At 58.9% G+C, this 18,977-nt stretch overlaps 1 protein-coding gene across 1 annotated transcript in view; it reads left to right on the top strand.

Moving 5' to 3' along the window:
• TMEM266 (transmembrane protein 266) overlaps positions 1-18,977 on the top strand; it is a gene marked incomplete in the record, with an annotated part of 69,254 nt that overhangs the window by 3,295 nt on the left and 46,982 nt on the right. Inside the window, 2 exon segments of the mRNA XM_027768933.1 lie at positions 2,584-2,763; positions 18,346-18,500. Of these exon segments, the coding sequence (XP_027624734.1) occupies positions 2,584-2,763; positions 18,346-18,500 (335 nt within the window).

Here is an 18,977-nt window from a genome sequence, read left to right as displayed (position 1 = left end):
CTCTGGATGGCCCCTGCAGCAGAGAATCGGCGGGTGCAGCTCTGACCTCCAGCTCCCTCTTGCTGGGACTAGTAGCTCTTTCCAATGGCTGCCGGGAAAGGGGGGCTTAGGATTTAGAGCTCCCCACCTGCATGGGGGTTCGCCCATCCAGAGCCTCCAGCTGGCTTTGAATTTCTCTGGTCCATCTCAGATCAGAGAGGGAAGAAATGGAAGCCTCAGGACCAACAGGTGGCACGGTGGTTAAAGCGCTGGACTGCCACGTGGCTGGCCACAGTTCGAGTCCCGGACCTGGTGGCTAGCTCTCTCACTTTCCCTCTCTGTCTCTCTCTGGTGAGCATGTGAGCAAATTAAAAAATAGGATGAGGATAAATAAAATTAAATAATTATTAAAAAGAAAGAAAGAAATGGGGCCCCTTAGGGACTTTTCCCTCCTCAAACTGAGGCCCAAGAGGAGCCCCCAGAACCAGCAGCAGTGCCTCAGAGCTGTTTCTAGCGGTCTGGGGCCGCCTCATCCTTAAAGCTGGCCCCTCGCTCCCCTCCCAGTGTCCCCTCAAAAGCTTAATTTTACTCTCCACCATCCATCCTGTCTCCTCTTTCTTTCCCTCCTGTCCTTTCCAGAGTGCATGTGCACCGACCGGCCAGACACACACACACACACACACACACAAACACCTCCCAAGGGGCGTGGCTGGCCACGGTCCCTCCTCCTCCATTTCTCCCTCCTGTCAGGATCCTGGCATGCACACACGCCCCGTGTGCTTTCCAAGCCATCAGGGCCAGGATTCGAACCCTGGTCAGCTGTGGGCCCCATTCCCTCCACAGAGCACTGCAGTGTTGACCTGGTCTTCCTTTCCACCCCTCATGGTTTGGCCAGGGAAAGAAGACCCAGCCCTCAGGTGCTGCAGAATGAGGTAGGTCAAGGACATGCTGGGGGGCCCACGATGGCTCCCCGAGAGGTTCCAGAACCCGACCCAGCCCAGCGTCCCTCGGCGGTGCTGCCGGTGTCCAGGCAGGATGGTTCTTGGCTGTCAGTCACACTGCAGAGTGTAGACTGCCCTGCCCCTTCTTACTTATTTTAGTTTTTTTTTTTTTTTTTAGTTGGTTTCTTTGTCTTGTTTTGTTTTTGCTATAGGGCACATGCGCTCACTGGAAAAACAGAGACACGGAGAGACCGAAAATGAGAAATTGCCCCTTGGAGGGGATGCCATGCCACAATCCCTTCTCCTCTGTTCTCCTGGGCATGCATGCATGCGTGTCTGGTATGAGTTTCAAGCTACCAGGTCTAGGACTCGAACCGCAGTCATCCAGGTGGGAGTCCAGTGCCTTAGCCACTATGCCACCTGCTGGCCCTGCCCTGCCCCTTTTTAAATGTCAGTAGTGACAACTGTGATCATCGTGCCAACCCAGAATGCCTCCACAAGCTGCCGACCATCTCCCGGTGGTGAGAGCCAGAGGCGGTGCTGCCCGCCTCGGAGCCTGCGGTGCCGGAGGAGTTGAGGGCAGGCCGTTCTGTGGGAGGGGAGCCCGGCAGTGACACGGAGTGACCAAGTGACACCTCACCAAGGGACGCGGGGCGATGAGTTTCTGCAGGAAGGGGCTGGCAGCCAGGGACAGCCGACGCCTCATGCTCTCACCACCCAAGGCCCGCCAGGCCTCTCCAAGTCTCCCACGTAGGCTCCACAGCCACCAGGAAAAGCCTTTCTCTCTTCGGGCACAGATGAAGGGACAGTTCAGGGGACCTTTACGAAGACACTCAGGGCACCATTTCAAAGAATATATTATTCCTGGGGCCAGCAAACAGTGTGGTAGTTCAGGTGCTAGACTCCCATGTAGCCGACCCTGGTTCAAGTCCCAGACCTGGTGGCTTGCTTCCTTACTCTTCCTCTCTCTTTCTGTCTTTCTCTGGTGAGTGAGTGCATGTGCCCTATAGCAAATCTGAATAATAATAAATAAAATAATTCCTTGTTTTGATTGATTTATTTTTTAAAGAGGTTTTATTTTTTTTCCTATATGTGCTCACTGGAGAGACAGAGATAGAGAGACAGAAAGCAGGAAATCACCCCACAGGGAGGATGGCCACGCCACAATCCCTTCTCCATTCTCCTCTCGGGATCTGGGCACGCACGCACATGCGCCCAGTGTGAGTTTTAAGCTGCCAGATCTGGGACTCGAACCATAGTTGACTACATGGGAGGTCAGCAACATAACCATTGTGCCATCTGCTATTCCCAGAATTAAATAAGTCTTAAAAAAAAGAAAGAAAAGTCTAAAATGAAGCCCAGCGCGCCGAGTCCCAGAAGCCTGGGGCGTGGTGTGGCCGGCTGGCACTTATCAGCTGGGTCTGCACCGCCCTGGGGAGAGGGTGTCCCAAGGCTCCTGTTTCCAGACCTGACAGTTCCCCGCCCCCCCTCCCCCCGCCAGTGGCGGAGGCGAGGCTGGCTGGGCCTCGTCCCGTCCTTGGGTGGCCAGTGGGAAGGACTGCAGCGTCAGCTAGCCGGCCCTTCCCCCTCACGACCGGGTTCTGGAACACCCTCCCTCTTTTCCACGAGGGCATAACCCTCCCTGTCGTCCCGCCCCACGCAGGCCTGCCATTGAAGGAGGGCTCTCCGAGGTCGAGACCATCTCCCAACACGTCGATGAGGAGACCACGAGCACTGCCCCGGGGCCGCTGCCCCCCCGGGCCCTGCCTCTGGCGGCGGTCGACCTGTCTACGGCGGGCTCGCAGCTCCTGTCGAACCTGGACGAAGAGTACCAAAGAGAAGGGTAGGTGCCGGGCCGGCCGCGCCCTCGGCTACGGCAGAGGGAGAGCGCCGTGGGTCCCCAGGGCCCGCTTGCCGGGCCGGCCGCGCCCTCGGCGACGGCAGAGGCAGAGCGCTGTGGTTCCCAGGTGCCTGCCAGGGGCCCTGCTGGGCCTGACTCCCCTCGGGGGCTTTGCACTGGGACACCCGGAGCTGCCCGGCCGTGCTTCCGGGGCTGAGCATGCGACTCAGGGAAGCCACCACGGCCTCAGGACCCAAGTGCTCCTGGCCCATCCGTCCCCTCTCAGGGCGCTGGGAGGTGGGATACCTGCAGCGTGAGGGCCCTGCTGAGGTCACAGAGGCCTCGAGGGACGGGCTTAGACGGCCCCTGCCCCCTGCCGAGCCTTCCGTCCTGTGCCTGAAGAGGAGGCTGGGTGGCTGCAGGCGTTCAGCGGGGCTCAGCTCCTTGCCGGGTGTGCGGCCCCTAATTCAGAGAGCAGCCCTGTCCTCCTCCTATGGACTGGGCCATCGGAAAAGGCGTGACGCGTTTTCTGTTTTTTATGCAAAGATGTGTCCTGACTTTTCCAGTGACCCGTAGCTTGTCACTCCCACAAGCTTTATCCCCAGGAGAGACATGCTTCACGGGTGGGAGGGCACGATCAGGCTGTGCCCAGCCCCAGGGCTTTCCCACCCGCACCCCCAGACTGGCCGGGATCTTAGGAGGCACCGCTAGGCCTCTCCTTTCCCCGGGTGCCTGGACCATGCTGGCTGCTCTGAATGTAGAAACGAGAGGTTGCCAGGTCTTTCAGAGGCAAAGGAGAAGCTTTAGCTAAATTTGCAGGGCTGGGGTTGTCTCATTGTTTCCTGAAAGGGCTCCCCTCTCCTGAGATAAACTGCTGACAGTTGGGGACCCACGCGGTCTTGTGCGGAAACACCGCAAGTACTGTGCGTGAAGTGGGCAAGACATTGGAAGGGAAGGAAGGAAGGGTGGGCGCGCAGGTAGCAGAGAGCTGACTGCCGCCTGGCGGAGGAGGACCCTCCCCATGGCGGGGTGCGCGGAGGCTTGAAACCAGACTAAGACCCGTAGACCCGGGTCCGGCTGACTCCACGCACGTGCGGCCAGCGCGGCAGCACTCGGGTCAGTGCTTAGTGGGGCCCCAGTGTTTGGTTTCACCCCCTACCCCTGCCGTCTTGAATTCTTAAGCACTGGGCGTTTTTGCCCTGCTCTGCAAATTCTGTAGCCAGTGGGTCCTTCTCCGGGCTCCCAGTACGACCCTGTGTCACTGACCCCTGGTGGTCAAAAGCGGTAGTGCAGCCTCCTACCGTGCCCTGCCGCTCTCCAGCCCGAGCAAGTGGAGCAGCAGAGTGTTCCTCTTGCGGGAGTACCCTGATGACAGCTACCCCTCCCGAGCCAGAACTCCGAGGAGAAGGCGGATAGGCCCTGTTTTATCATCCAGTTTGCTTCCAAACGTGTCCCTGCAAGGTTTCTTCCATCAGCCAGAACGCAAGTGCAGCAGAGCGGCCTGGACTGGATTTGAATCCCAGGGCAAGCCCAGGAAGGCCGCTCCTGAGGGCCATAGGAAGCAGCCGGTGGAGGGATTTGCTCTCTGCAGGAGAACTCAGCAGGGCTTCCTGGAGGAGGGAAGAGCAGGCCAGGGGCAGGAGCCAGGGAACAAAGAAGCCAAATGAAAACACACTGCAAGGGGGGACCTGTCTTCTCGCTTCTTGGCTCTTCCTGCACTTCCTGCGGCTCCCGAATTTTCCAAGCTGGCCCTTTCTGAGGGTGTATGAGAGGATGCCAGGGGCCTGCATGGGGCCTTCCCGCCAAGGCCAGCGTCATGTAGGAATGGACCTGTCCTGAGGGGGATGGCGAGACCTTGGGGACCCCCACTGTCCTGCCAGTCTCCTCTCAGCTCCGAGATGTTCCGAGTTCCCCAGAGTCTGAGGCCCGGAGGGCTGAGAGAGACCAAACACACCTGTCCTGAATATTCGCATAGACTCCAGGGCCCAGAGAGTGGACCAGCTCCCGGGCACACAGTGACAGAGACAGGGACCAGTGTCCCCTTGCTCTTGGTCCACGCTGAACACCACTGGGGTTCTGTTTGTCCCCTTCCCTTTACGACTTCACGGGTGACTTCCCTCCATGGCAAGGGGCAGGCCACTGCGGACTACTCAGAACAATGCCTTTAACTTCTCGGTGTACTTTTGAAAAAAATTGTGGTAAAATGAAAGAGGAGGCTGGCCTATGGCCTGGTAGGTAGTGTAGCTGGATCCCATATGGCCAACTACACGGTTCGAATCCTGGACTCGGCAGCTTGAAAGCATGCTGGGTGTGTGTCCACGCGCAGGTGCCCCGAATCTGAAGAGGGGGAGAGACGAAAAGGGATTGGGGCATGGCCATGCCTCATGGGGGGGGTTCCCCCCTCTCTCTCTGTCTCTTTGTCTCTCCCTGGTGAGCACATTCACCCCTGGCAAAATTAGAGGGAAAGTATGCGTAACATAAAATCGACCATTTTGGTCATTTTAGAAGAAGCCTCAGTGACATCAAGTACATTCACATTGCCGTGTGACTGTCACCAGCATCCTCCTCCCGCACGTGCGGCCAGCGCGGCAGCACTCGGGTCAGTGCTTAGTGGGGCCCCAGTGTTTGGTTTCACCCCCTACCCCTGCCGTCTTGAATTCTTAAGCACTGGGCGTTTTTGCCCTGCTCTGCAAATTCTGTAGCCAGTGGGTCCTTCTCCGGGCTCCCAGTACGACCCTGTGTCACTGACCCCTGGTGGTCAAAAGCGGTAGTGCAGCCTCCTACCGTGCCCTGCCGCTCTCCAGCCCGAGCAAGTGGAGCAGCAGAGTGTTCCTCTTGCGGGAGTACCCTGATGACAGCTACCCCTCCCGAGCCAGAACTCCGAGGAGAAGGCGGATAGGCCCTGTTTTATCATCCAGTTTGCTTCCAAACGTGTCCCTGCAAGGTTTCTTCCATCAGCCAGAACGCAAGTGCAGCAGAGCGGCCTGGACTGGATTTGAATCCCAGGGCAAGCCCAGGAAGGCCGCTCCTGAGGGCCATAGGAAGCAGCCGGTGGAGGGATTTGCTCTCTGCAGGAGAACTCAGCAGGGCTTCCTGGAGGAGGGAAGAGCAGGCCAGGGGCAGGAGCCAGGGAACAAAGAAGCCAAATGAAAACACACTGCAAGGGGGGACCTGTCTTCTCGCTTCTTGGCTCTTCCTGCACTTCCTGCGGCTCCCGAATTTTCCAAGCTGGCCCTTTCTGAGGGTGTATGAGAGGATGCCAGGGGCCTGCATGGGGCCTTCCCGCCAAGGCCAGCGTCATGTAGGAATGGACCTGTCCTGAGGGGGATGGCGAGACCTTGGGGACCCCCACTGTCCTGCCAGTCTCCTCTCAGCTCCGAGATGTTCCGAGTTCCCCAGAGTCTGAGGCCCGGAGGGCTGAGAGAGACCAAACACACCTGTCCTGAATATTCGCATAGACTCCAGGGCCCAGAGAGTGGACCAGCTCCCGGGCACACAGTGACAGAGACAGGGACCAGTGTCCCCTTGCTCTTGGTCCACGCTGAACACCACTGGGGTTCTGTTTGTCCCCTTCCCTTTACGACTTCACGGGTGACTTCCCTCCATGGCAAGGGGCAGGCCACTGCGGACTACTCAGAACAATGCCTTTAACTTCTCGGTGTACTTTTGAAAAAAATTGTGGTAAAATGAAAGAGGAGGCTGGCCTATGGCCTGGTAGGTAGTGTAGCTGGATCCCATATGGCCAACTACACGGTTCGAATCCTGGACTCGGCAGCTTGAAAGCATGCTGGGTGTGTGTCCACGCGCAGGTGCCCCGAATCTGAAGAGGGGGAGAGACGAAAAGGGATTGGGGCATGGCCATGCCTCATGGGGGGGGTTCCCCCCTCTCTCTCTGTCTCTTTGTCTCTCCCTGGTGAGCACATTCACCCCTGGCAAAATTAGAGGGAAAGTATGCGTAACATAAAATCGACCATTTTGGTCATTTTAGAAGAAGCCTCAGTGACATCAAGTACATTCACATTGCCGTGTGACTGTCACCAGCATCCTCCTCCACAACTCTTGCAGAATAGAATCTCCGTGCCCATTAAACACTCTCCTCCCTGCCCCTGCCCCTGCCCTCCGCCCAGCAACGAGCATTCCACGTTCTCCCGTGACCGTGACTAGGCAGGTGCTCAGAGCGGTGAGACGGCAGCTCGTGTCACCGCGTCCTTCCCCGGGCAGGAGCACGCCCCGTGGGGACGTGCGTCTCGCTCCCCCTTCCCCGGCACCGCGGTGTCAGGAATAACGCTGTGGACGTGAACGTGGGCACGCGAGGGCCTGTGTCGGCGCTTCGGAGTGTATACCCAGGGGCACAATCGCTGGGTCAGGTGGCAATTCTGTCTTATCTAGTTTAAATTTTAGGTTTCCGCCAAAGGGCATGATGGACAGAGAGGGGGAGAGTGAGAAATCACCCCCACGCGCACACGCTCCCGGCACGATTTTCAAGCCCAGGGGTCCGGGAGTGCCACTGTGGTCTGCCGTGTGGGAGTCTGATGCCTTAGCACCACGCCTCCTGCTGGCCCTGGTCATTCTATTTCTACTTCCCTTTTATTTATTTATTTATTTTTGAAGAGATTTTTGCTATAGGGTGCATGTGCTCGCCAGACAGACAGAGACAGAGAGACAGAAAGTGAGAAATCACCCCCCAGGGGGGATGGCCACGCCGCAATCCCTTCTCCTCCATTCTCCTCTCGGGATCTTGGGCACGCACGCACACGCGCCCAGCGTGAGTTTAAGCCACCGGGTCTGGGACGCGAACCGCGGTCGACTACGTGGGAGTCCAGCGACATAGCCATTACTATTTTAAATATTTTTATAGGGCACATGCACTTGCCAGAGAAAAACTGAGAAATCACCCCCAGGTGGATGGCCATACTTCCATCCCTTCTCCTCAAGTCTCCTCTAGGGATTTTGGGCAAGCACACGTGTTTAGTGTGCTTTTCAAATCACCGGGTCCGGGACTTGAACCACACAGTCAGCCACGTGGGAGTCTAGCACCTTAAGCAGTACGCCACCTGCTGGCCCCACAGCCTTCAGTTTCAGTCAGCCTTTCTAGTCACTGTTCAGTTGGGAAAGACCTGCCTTCTCCAACTGCCCCTTCGTAACTCAGCTACTGGGATTCTGTGACCCTGGTGCAGTCTGCCCCGCGTTCCCTGTTGGGTGGACAGTGCTGGGGCTCCGTCCACGTCATCCTGGAGTCCCGTATCCCCACGCTGTGGGGTGGACAGTCCCCATTCAACTGTGGGAAGCAAGGCCGGCTGCTGCCCAGTGAGGCGCCCGCCCACCTTCAGGACAGGGGCGCCGAGCTCGCAGGAGGGGCCAGACGGGAAGTTCTGCTTTCTCGTGACCAACGACAGGACCTGGGAGGCCCGGCTGGTGTTCAGGGTCTGAGCGAGACCAGAGACCGCAGGAGAGAAAATTCGGGGTGACAGTGGCCGCTGAGTGTGGAGGAAGGCGGGCGGCAAACGAGGCACACTGTCCCCTTTTCACACGGGGGGAGACTGCGGTCACAGAGCAGAGAGAGCGTGCGCCCCATCTTCGGGGTGAACAGACAGTGCAGACAGGGTCATGCAACAGAAGTGGGGTAATCGTCGTCCAAAATAAAAATACGGTAAGAACGAAAGGCTAGTCTCCGTTGAGCGAGGTGTTATTTCTGCTGTGGAGGCTGAGCGGTGCAGCCCGGGAGCTCAGGGCTGGGCTCCAGGACCGAAGCCTGCAGGAAGCCCGGCCTCGGGGAGGCGAAAAGGGACGTGTTTCCTTGGGGGTGACGCCAAGGGCGCTTTCCTGCCAGAACTCGCAGTCAGGGAGGAAACGTAATGGGGGCATGGGGATATCTTTGGGGATGTCAGGCTAGAAAAATAAGGCAGACCCAAGATAGCAAACATCTTTAAATAAGGACTGAGATAAATTTAGATATGTCAGCGAGCAAAGGCTGGGGGCGCAGGGCGGGGGGACCTAAGCCACAGCCCAGAATACCCTTCTCTGCCTGCACCGGCTCACTGGCAGGCCTCATCCCTGCAAGCCCTCTGTCCTCCCCCTGCCCCAGGGCCTCACCTCTGTGCACCCAGGAGAGGCCCTGTACTCCAGCCCTCTGTCAGCCTGTCTCGGTCCAGGACTAGGTGTCCCCACGTGCTGGGATCAGACCATCTGAGCCCGGAACACGGGAGTGTTGACCCGTGAAGGAAAGAGTTCACCATAGGAGTGAGCACATGGGCGAGGTCCCACCAAGATAAGGATGGTACAGTGGTTAAGGTGCTGGACTCCCACATGGCTGACCATGGTTCAAGTCCCAGACCCGGTGGCTTGAAACTCACACAAGGTGCATGTGCTCGTGTGCCCAAAATCCTGAGAGGAAGATGGAGAAGGGATTGCGATGTGGTCATCACCCCCAGGGGGTGATTTCTCACTTTCTCTCCCCTCTCCCCGGCAAATGCACATGCCCATGGCAAAAAAAAAAAAAAAAAAAAAAAACTAAAAGAAAAAGGCAATACATTTATAGATTTGTTATTTTTGTTAAAAATATCCAGCCAGCCCCGCCCACCCACAAGGTGCAGGGTGTTCAGCGTTGGTGACCGCTAGATGGCGGCAGAGCGCCTCCGACCACCTGGAGCGGGTGGGACGCCCACACCACTGCGGGGTGAGGGGAGGGCGGTTGAAAGGTGAGCTGGGACATCCGGGATGGGATGAGGGGCCCAAACATCCGTAGAGGGGTTGAGAGTCAGACTTTGGCCAAGTTGGAGGAGCAGCAACCACCCAGAATTCGCTGAACCCCGGCAGAGAACCGGTCAGGAGAGACCTTCGCAGGCAGGAAGCTGGGTTCATCCTGTCCCGTGGGCAAAGCAGTCCCCAGGGTCCATGGTGAGGTGCTGCCCCTCCCCTAAGGCAAGGCCTGGCCCAGGAGGTGGGACACTCTTGCCTATGTGCGGGCCCTTCAGAGAGTGGACAGAACCCTCCCCTCAGCAGGGGCAGTCAGTTATGGGGTGTGCTGGCCGTGGGCCCCTCAAGGGGGTCCTTGGCTTGCTAAGGGGGTGACAGTACCACCTCCCAGCCTAGAGCTGACAGTTTGAGGATGCAGGCAGTCAGAGATCTGGGGCTGTCACACGTCAGATCTGGTGACCCCAGGGACCCATCACCCCCCTCCTAGCAGTGGGGCTCACCGTGAGCTCTGACTGCAAACCGAGGCTCCCTGGTGGCCCCCCACGTGTACTTTCCTCCCCCACAGGCCAGGCGCCACCCCTCACCACAGCCCGAGTCCCTCTCCACGCTCTGTGGTTACGAGCTGACATCTGTCAGCTCGGACAGGGCACGGGGTAACCCGGCAAGCTGGGCAGGGCTGTCCCACTGCTCTGGCTGTCCCTGGGAGGGTGTGAAGGGTGCCTACTGACACTGCCGGCATCCCATGGCAGGGCATCCTGGTGGACCTTGGGCAGTGGTTCTCCCAGGGGAGCCATGTCTCTGGAGAGGCTGCAGGCGTGGGCCCTTCCCCTCTGGCTTCTCCCCCTCTCCTGTGTCGCTGTGGGAGTGGTCGAGGCTGGGGGCTCATGCACCTGCAGTGGGCACGTCTAGGCACCCCCTGGAGACTGTCTACCCTCCTGTGCCCGGTACCCGGAGGTGCCTGGCACTTAGTGCGCACAAGGGGTGAGCGGAGTGTCTCAGCTTCCCACGTGTAGACAGGCCCCTTTCCGAGTCCTTGTCAGAGCCCGTCGGCGCTGTCACAAGCGCACACGCGTGGTTTTCAGGACCCTGACTCTTCTCGGCAGCTCTGCAGAGGCCAGTCTCCACCCGGGGGTGGCGCGGTTTGGTAACTGGTGGGGCTGGGAGTTCAGCAGACGGTGGGACTGGGGGCTGGAGACTCCCATGCTCATCAAAAGCAAAACCGATGGCAAAGGTTGGCTTTTCTCCCGGGCCGAAAGCAAAAGGCTGAAAGACTTGCCTTTAAAACCGCCGGGTGAGCCAGGCAAGTGCTCAGAGCCCCACCCGGCGGAGCGAGCGTCTTCTCAGTGTTGTTCCGTGGATGAAAGGAAAGCCCGGGTCAAAGCCCACAGTGAGATTCCGGCAGCCTCAGGACTCCCTGGCAGTATTCTGGCCGTGGGCAGCAAATACAGAGCGGAGTGGTGAGGCCACGGGAGGGGCCACGTTCCGTCCACACACCTGCTGGAACGCCAGGTCCTGGCTCCGCAGCGTCACAGAGGTGGCGAGTCTGTGGCCAGGAGAGGTCTCAGCCAGCACTGGGGTTTGAGCCCGGAGCCCGAGTGTCCTTGGACGGTCTGCCAGTGAGGTTCAGGGAGCCCGTGCACCGACGTCTCCCACACAGCCGTGTGGCTTTGTGCATCTTCCGGGGTAGGACCGTGGGTTTCACAGTTGTTGGAGAACTCTGCCACCCGGAAAGGTCCTGAGCCACCGGCCAGCAGGGCCTCCCTGAGATCAGGGATAGGGCAGGTGGGGGCCAGCGCTCTGGGCTTCGTCCCCGCTCCTGCTGCCAGACCCTGTGACCCAGCCTCAGCTGCTTTCTGTGGGGGCTTGATAGACGAACATCTCTGTGGAAGGTCCACAGGGTCATGTGGTCTGGCTGCCTTGAGGGAAACGGGCTTTTCCGTGGTCCACCACTTCCCTTGGGGATGCGGGACTCCTCCAGCACCTCTGAACACTTTTCTTTTTCTTTTTCTTTTCCTTTTCCTTTCCTTTTCTTTTCTTTCTCCCTCCCTCCCTCTTTCTTTCTCTCTTTCTTAAAGGTTTTGCCATAGAGTAGTGTGCTCACCAGAGAGACAGTGAGAGGGAAAGTGAGAGTTCACCCCTGCGGTTGTGGCCGCTCTGCAATCCCTTCTCCATTGTCCTCTTGGGATTGTGCGTGCCTCTTGGCATACATGCGCACGCGCCTGGTGGGAGTTTCAAGCGGGCCACGTGGTCAACCACGTGGGAGTCCAGCACCTTACCCACAATGCCACCTGCTGGTCCCACACCTTTCAGGACAGCTTGGGGGTCTCCATAATACCCATACTCTAGCCTCCCCCAGCTTCCACCACAGGAGAGTCAGCTCAGCCGTCCCCTGCCCCACCCCTGCACTGCACGTCCTCATAGCCATACACAGCCTGGCAGCCCCAGCCCGACTGCACTATGGACGCTGGGCAGGAGAGGCCAGGCCCCAGCGGAGCAGGTGCAGCCGGCCATCCTGGCACCCCGTGGCTCTGCTTCACTGCCAGCTCAGAACCTGCCTGATGGAGCAATGACCTAAGCCACTGCCTTCCAGCCCACACCTGTGGCTGCAGCCCACCTAGAAGAGCATCGGGAATTTGCCCAAGTTCATTTTCACATTCTAGAATTTATTCTCTCAAACTTTATCCAGGCACCTAAGAAAGAACAGAGCAGAAGCCACAGATACCCAGCCTCCCCTCCTGCCCCAGGACATCTGGGGCCTGGGGAGAGAGCGGAGGAACCGTGCGGTAGAATACCTGCCCACCTGCCAGGAAATGCCATCTGCCTGTTGGTATTTGCAGACTGCCAGCCCAAGGCGGCCCCCTGGAGCCGTCCCTTGGCTGTTGCTGCAGCAAGATCGGAAACTGGGAGATGCCTGCCCTCTGGTGGCAGTCCCAGGGATAGCACCATCTTGAACCAGCCCCCGGCCCTACAACTTTGCAGGGCTCTGTCACTGATTCTCCTCTGCCCTTGAAGCCCCCCGAGTCGTTATTTAACCACTTGGGCATCATCTGGAACTGGGCACATGCTGCTTTGCTGCTGAAACACCACCTCCTAGGAATGTCTGAGTCATTTGAATTTCCGAGGAAATGTTATGAACAGCTTGGGAATCGCAAGCACAGGTGGTGGATGGGAACGCCTGCAGCGTCAGCCCAGCCTCCTGAGCCCGCCCCCCTGCCAGGGCCCCTGGTCCTGCAGCCAGTGCAGCTCTGCACCCCTCTGTGCTCCTCAGGCACTCAGAGCCCTCTGCCATGTCGCTGGTTGGATTGCCGATCCCGACACACACAGCCTGCCTTGCTGTGCCCCCCATGCCCAGCCTGTGCCCCTGGCCCCAGGGCTGCTTCATCTCTCCTGGTTCTCCCTCAGAGACACCCAATCACTCCTCGCTAGGCCTCAGAGAGCAGCAGGTCTCACCTTACCTGGGATCTTACTGAAATCAGGCTCCAAGTCCATGGCCCCAGGCAGAGCTGAGAGTCTGCAGTTCAGCAAGCTCCTGGGGGTGCTCACGGGTCCACAGAGGACCTAGCACAGGGGTTCTCCACTGCAGCCGGGGTCCTGCCCCAGAGGCCGGGTTTAGGTGGTCCAGTGTGGCCCGGGCACTGGGATGTACAAAACCTGCTTGGTGGCCCTGCTGTGCAGCCTGGGCGGAGAAAACCACCCAAGGGCCGGTCCCAGTCTCCTTGTCCTCCCACCCCAAGGCAGCTGTCCCACAGGCCTGAGGCTTCCCGATGGGGGTCCTCTCCACCATCTGCTTCTGTGGGTTCTGCTCCTGTGCGTTAGGGGTGTCAGGGGCTCTCACAGGGCCTGATACCTACTCCCTCGGGGCTGCACAGGAAGGGGTCTGCCGACCTCCCCCAGATGGGCAGAGCTCCAGGCTGGCGGTGTGGGCGGTGTGGGCGGGAGGCAGGCATGACCAAGCTGGCCCAGGCATGGACGGACAAAGCAGGGAGGCACAGCCCGCTGTCCCAACCACTGTGGGCCCTGTGTCGAGTGTGCCCAGGGCCCTGGTGACACTGGCAGCTGGTATCACTGCACCCACTTCTGATGGGCAGGCCCTGTCCTCCGCCTCACCCGGGCGCCTGCCCTCGGGGCATTTACTGGGCCAGGCACCCGGGACTGGCTAGCACTTGGCCATGATCAGCCCCTGCGCCTGGTCGCGCTCCCTCCAGGTATCCCCCGGCCTCGGCAAGGCCTGCCCTGGCCCCCTCATTTACAATGGAGACTCACGCTTCACCGTCCTAACCCCCTACCAGCTCTGAGGTTTCTTCCTGTAGTCTTGTCTCCTGCCTGCATTTCTTTCCCTTGCAACAAGTCCCCAGGTCAGGCCCCACTGCTCCTGCGCACAGGTCCCTGTAACCACCTTGGTCTGCTGAGCAAGGTTCTCTAAGGGAAAAGAAACTAAATGGCAATGCTTTAGCAACATGAAGTGGCTTTTCCCTCCCACGGAGCCGGGTCCAGATTGGAGTCTTACAGGGAACTAAGTGCACAGAACTCTTCCTTTGGGACGGCCCTCTCGGAGCAGAGGGGACAGCGTCCTGAGGTGCCCCACACCCGTCGGAAGTAGTAGCGACAGAGGTGCCCGGTGCCCAGCTCCTTCCGCAGAATGTGAGCTGGAGCTTCCTGCTCGCAGCTGGGAGAGACGCCATCCGCCATCCGGGAGGCAGCCCGCACAGCTGCCCTCCCACGTGGAACTGCTCAGTGTTTTCCCGTAGTTTTTGCTACAGGGCATGTGAGCTCGCAGGACAGAACACAGCGGAGACAGGGAGAGTAAGAAAGCATCCCCAGAGAGGTGACCACACCGCAGTCCCTTCTCCATTCTCCTCGGGATTTGAGGCACGCATGTATACCCGGGGTGTTTTTCAAGCTGCCGGGTCCAGGACTCAGACTGTCGTCAGCCTGTGGGATCCGGTCACCTTAACTTCCACACCATTTGCTGGCCCTTGGCTCCTATTTCAAATGGCCATGGAGTGAGGTCAGTTTGGGGGTCACAGACTTTGGGCTGGGTTTTAGGAGGGCTTGGAACCAGGGCTGACCTCTTCAGGCCCTGGCTATGACAGAGCTCACGGCCCCAGAGGGGGAGGCAGAGGGACTGGCAGACCGCTGGAGGGCAGGAGGGGAGGAGAGACCCTCCTGAAGTGCTGAGGCAGCTCAGAGGCTGGGCAGGAAGTGGGGGTGAGAGGCGTGAAAGCTAAAAAGCAGGGCCACGCGGAAGCACAGGCGGGCACACCACGGCGGGGGAAGGAGCTTTCCAGGGCTGGACTGAACCCAGCTGCATTTCCCACAGGACCGCGGACAGCGCCCGTCAGTCCTGTAGGTGTCAGAGCATGTCCAGAAAGCCTCGAGTCAGCCTAGTGTCCTGCCGGGCTGCTTGATCATCACCACCACCGTCACCATCACCACCATCTTCTCCATCCTCGCCACCACCAGCACTGTCCCCATCACCGCATCACTGTCCCCATCATCACATCGCTGTCCCCATCACCGCCATCACCGTCCCCATCATCACATCGCTGTCCCCATCACCGCCATCACCGTCCCCATCATCACATCGCTGTCCCCATCACCGCCATCACCGTCCCCATCATCACATCGCTGTCCCCATCACCGCCATCACCGTCCCCATCATCACATCGCTGTCCCCATCACCGCCATCACCGTCCCCATCATCACATCGCTGTCCCCATCACCGCCATCACCGTCCCCATCATCACATCGCTGTCCCCATCACCGCCATCACCGTCCCCATCATCACATCGCTGTCCCCATCACCGCCATCACCGTCCCCATCATCACATCGCTGTCCCCATCACCGCCATCACCGTCCCCATCATCACATCGCTGTCCCCATCACCGCCATCACCGTCCCCATCATCACATCGCTGTCCCCATCACCGCCATCACCGTCCCCATCATCACATCGCTGTCCCCATCACCGCCATCACCGTCCCCATCATCACATCGCTGTCCCCATCACCGCCATCACCGTCCCCATCATCACATCGCTGTCCCCATCACCGCCATCACCGTCCCCATCATCACATCGCTGTCCCCATCACCGCCATCACCGTCCCCATCATCACATCGCTGTCCCCATCACCGCCATCACCGTCCCCATCATCACATCGCTGTCCCCATCACCGCCATCACCGTCCCCATCATCACATCGCTGTCCCCATCACCGCCATCACCGTCCCCATCATCACATCGCTGTCCCCATCACCGCCATCACCGTCCCCATCATCACATCGCTGTCCCCATCACCGCCATCACCGTCCCCATCATCACATCGCTGTCCCCATCACCGCCATCACCGTCCCCATCATCACATCGCTGTCCCCATCACCGCCATCACCGTCCCCATCATCACATCGCTGTCCCCATCACCGCCATCACCGTCCCCATCATCACATCGCTGTCCCCATCACCGCCATCACCGTCCCCATCATCACATCGCTGTCCCCATCACCGCCATCACCGTCCCCATCATCACATCGCTGTCCCCATCACCGCCATCACCGTCCCCATCATCACATCGCTGTCCCCATCACCGCCATCACCGTCCCCATCATCACATCGCTGTCCCCATCACCGCCATCACCGTCCCCATCATCACATCGCTGTCCCCATCACCGCCATCACCGTCCCCATCATCACATCGCTGTCCCCATCACCGCCATCACCGTCCCCATCATCACATCGCTGTCCCCATCACCGCCATCACCGTCCCCATCATCACATCGCTGTCCCCATCACCGCCATCACCGTCCCCATCATCACATCGCTGTCCCCATCACCGCCATCACCGTCCCCATCATCACATCGCTGTCCCCATCACCACATCACTGTCCCCATCACTGTCCCCATCACCACCGTCCTCTCCGTCACCACCGTCACTGTCACCGTCACCATCATCCGTCCTCGTCACCGCCATCTGCTCCGTCACCGTCGATCTGTGTCAGCTGCACTGTCCCTTCCAGGTTGGAGTCACCTCTCATTCACCTCTCAGTAACCGTGTGCATTAGGGAGTAGCGCCCTCATTCTACGGATGCAGCAGTGGAGGCCTGAGTGGTGGGGTGCCCTTGCACGGGGTCCCAGGCAGCTAAAAGCAGAGCCAGAAGGAAAACTCCCCAGCTCCAGGGTACCCACTCCTTCCTGCATGAGGGCGGGCAGGCCCAGCTCACGGCTGACCCACCCAGTCAGTGATGTTCGACTGGGACGCCAGCCCCAGGCCCCAGTCCTCTTCAGAGGTGCCCCCTCTGTGTTCCTGAGGGAGTGGATCCAATATCGAAAGGCGCTCACTCACCCAGCTCTGAGATTCTTTGGGCCCAACCCGGTTTCAAACCTACTGGAGGAAAAGTGTGTCCTCGGTGACCTCATTTCTGCCTGAGTGATAAAGATCATGTAGTCAAGGGTTTCCTGAAGACGGTCCGGGTGACCCTGGTCCTGCCAACTGTTCTGTGTCAACATGGTTCCGGGTCCGAGCTGGGGAACCCGGCACTGCAGTCTCTTCTCGGTACGGCGGAGCCCAATAGCACACAGAAGACACACAAATATGCACTTAATGTTTGACCCAAATTTCCAAAGCCTACCCGACCATGCCACTATTTTTTCTTTCACGAGAGGGCCGTCTGCTCGTCAGAGACACACAGAGACAGAGGGGGGAAGCACTCCCCAGCCAGGGTGGCCATGCTGCAGTCCCTGCTCCTCCGTTCTCCTCTCGGGATTTTAGCCATACACACACGTGTGCCCACTGTGTTTTTCCTCCTCCCTTCCTTCCTTTTTCCCTTTTTCTCTTTTTTTTTTAAGGCTTTTGCCATAGGGCAGGTGCTCTTACCAGAGAGAGACAGTGGGAGGGAAAAGAGAAATCACCCCCTGGGGGCAGGGCCCTGTCACAGCCCCTTCTCCCCCCACTATCTCAGGACTTTGGGGCACGCGTGCACAGCGTGATGCGTTCAGTGTGATTTTCAAGCCGTCGAGTCCAGGACTTGAACTGCAGCTGGCTATTTGGGAGTCCAGAACCTTAACCTTCATCCTGCCTGCTCTGCCCCCCGCCCCTTCCCAGAGTGTTTTTCAAGCCACTGGGCCTGGACTTAAACTGCGCAGTCGGCCAGCTATGGAATGAGTATTAACAAGTATAAAACGTAGCACCTACGAACGCTCCGCTCCGTGAGAGCAGGGTTTCATAAACCTGCCTCGAAACACGGGTCTAATTCCGATCTTTCTTTTCATAGCAGAAAAGTAGGAAGTCCGTGTGGCAATTCACGGAGCATTCACTGCAGGCAAACTGAGGTCCCCCCAAATGTCTGGGCCTGTGCCGGCGTGTGAGATGAGCAGAAATGTGGCGACAGCTCACTGTCACACAGCACTTGTCGTCCGGGCTCTGTGGTCTCCGGGGTCCGGTTCACACCCACCTCAGAGACAAGGAGACGGAGGCAGAGAGAGCTGCGTTGCCGAGGTCAGCGTATAAGCCCAGCGCCACCTCGCTGTGTTGCCAGAGAGAGCGAGCGAGGAGACGCACCCCCCCAAGGCCGTGTGGTCCACCACAACCCTGTTCTCCGTCCTGCCAAGATCTTGGGCACTCACGCACACCTGTCCTGTGTGTTTTAAGCCGTCATGGCTGGGATTCAAACTGCGGTCAGCCATGTAGGATCCGAGTCTCACCGCCAGGTCACAGGGCCTCACCTCCGGACACGATGTGTTTGCTCTTCTCCTTCTTCACGGTGGCCTCTGGAGTTTGGGGGAGTCACTGTGACACGCAGAGCCCCGCAGAGCCTGGGGGAGGGATGCTGGACGGGGGCAGCTCGGGAGCGGGGCTGTGGCTGGGATCTGAGCGCCCTGTGCTTTGTCCCGCAGGTCTAACTGGCTGAAGCCCTGCTGCGGGAAGGGAGCGGCTGTGTGGCAGGTATTTTTGCTCAGTGCGAGTCTCAACAGTTTCCTGGTAGCCTGTGTAATATTGGTGGCGATCCTCCTGACCCTGGAACTGCTAATAGATATAAAGCTTCTCCAGTGTGAGTAGCCAGAGAGCTCCGTATCGAATTCGTATGATGTCGATATTCAATGTGCGCTGCAGCTATCAGGGGTCCCCAACCAGCAGCCCGATGCCGCTGCCCGGCCACTGGCCCGTGGCTCGTGGGGTGACTGCGGGAGGAAAGCCGCCTGGCAGCCTCTCTCTCGTCGCCCCCATCGGTTTGCCCCCTGCAGCCCATGGCGGCCGCTCAGTCTCCACTCCTCCGGCACTCTGTGATCAGAAACCGATGAGATTTAAAACCAAAAACACGTTGGGGACCCCTGTATGCATTTTTTTTTTGAATGTGCCCATTTGGAATTTTCCAGGTTGAACTTTTTTCTGTAGCTAAAGAGGGTTCCCATGTACAGAAGCAGGGCTCCTCGTAGCTGCTAAGCATGACGGCCACCGCCAACCATAGAGGCAGGCCCTGTGTTCTCACCCGGCCGCCAGTAACGGCTGGGGTGTCATGTCCCGGGGG

Source organism: Tupaia chinensis, unplaced genomic scaffold (assembly GCF_000334495.1).
Source record: "Tupaia chinensis unplaced genomic scaffold, TupChi_1.0 Scaffold000078_1, whole genome shotgun sequence".
In the NCBI taxonomy this organism is placed as follows: Eukaryota; Metazoa; Chordata; class Mammalia; order Scandentia; family Tupaiidae; genus Tupaia; species Tupaia belangeri.
Note: the sequence above shows the minus strand (reverse complement) of the source record. Positions and strands in the feature narration are given on the sequence as shown.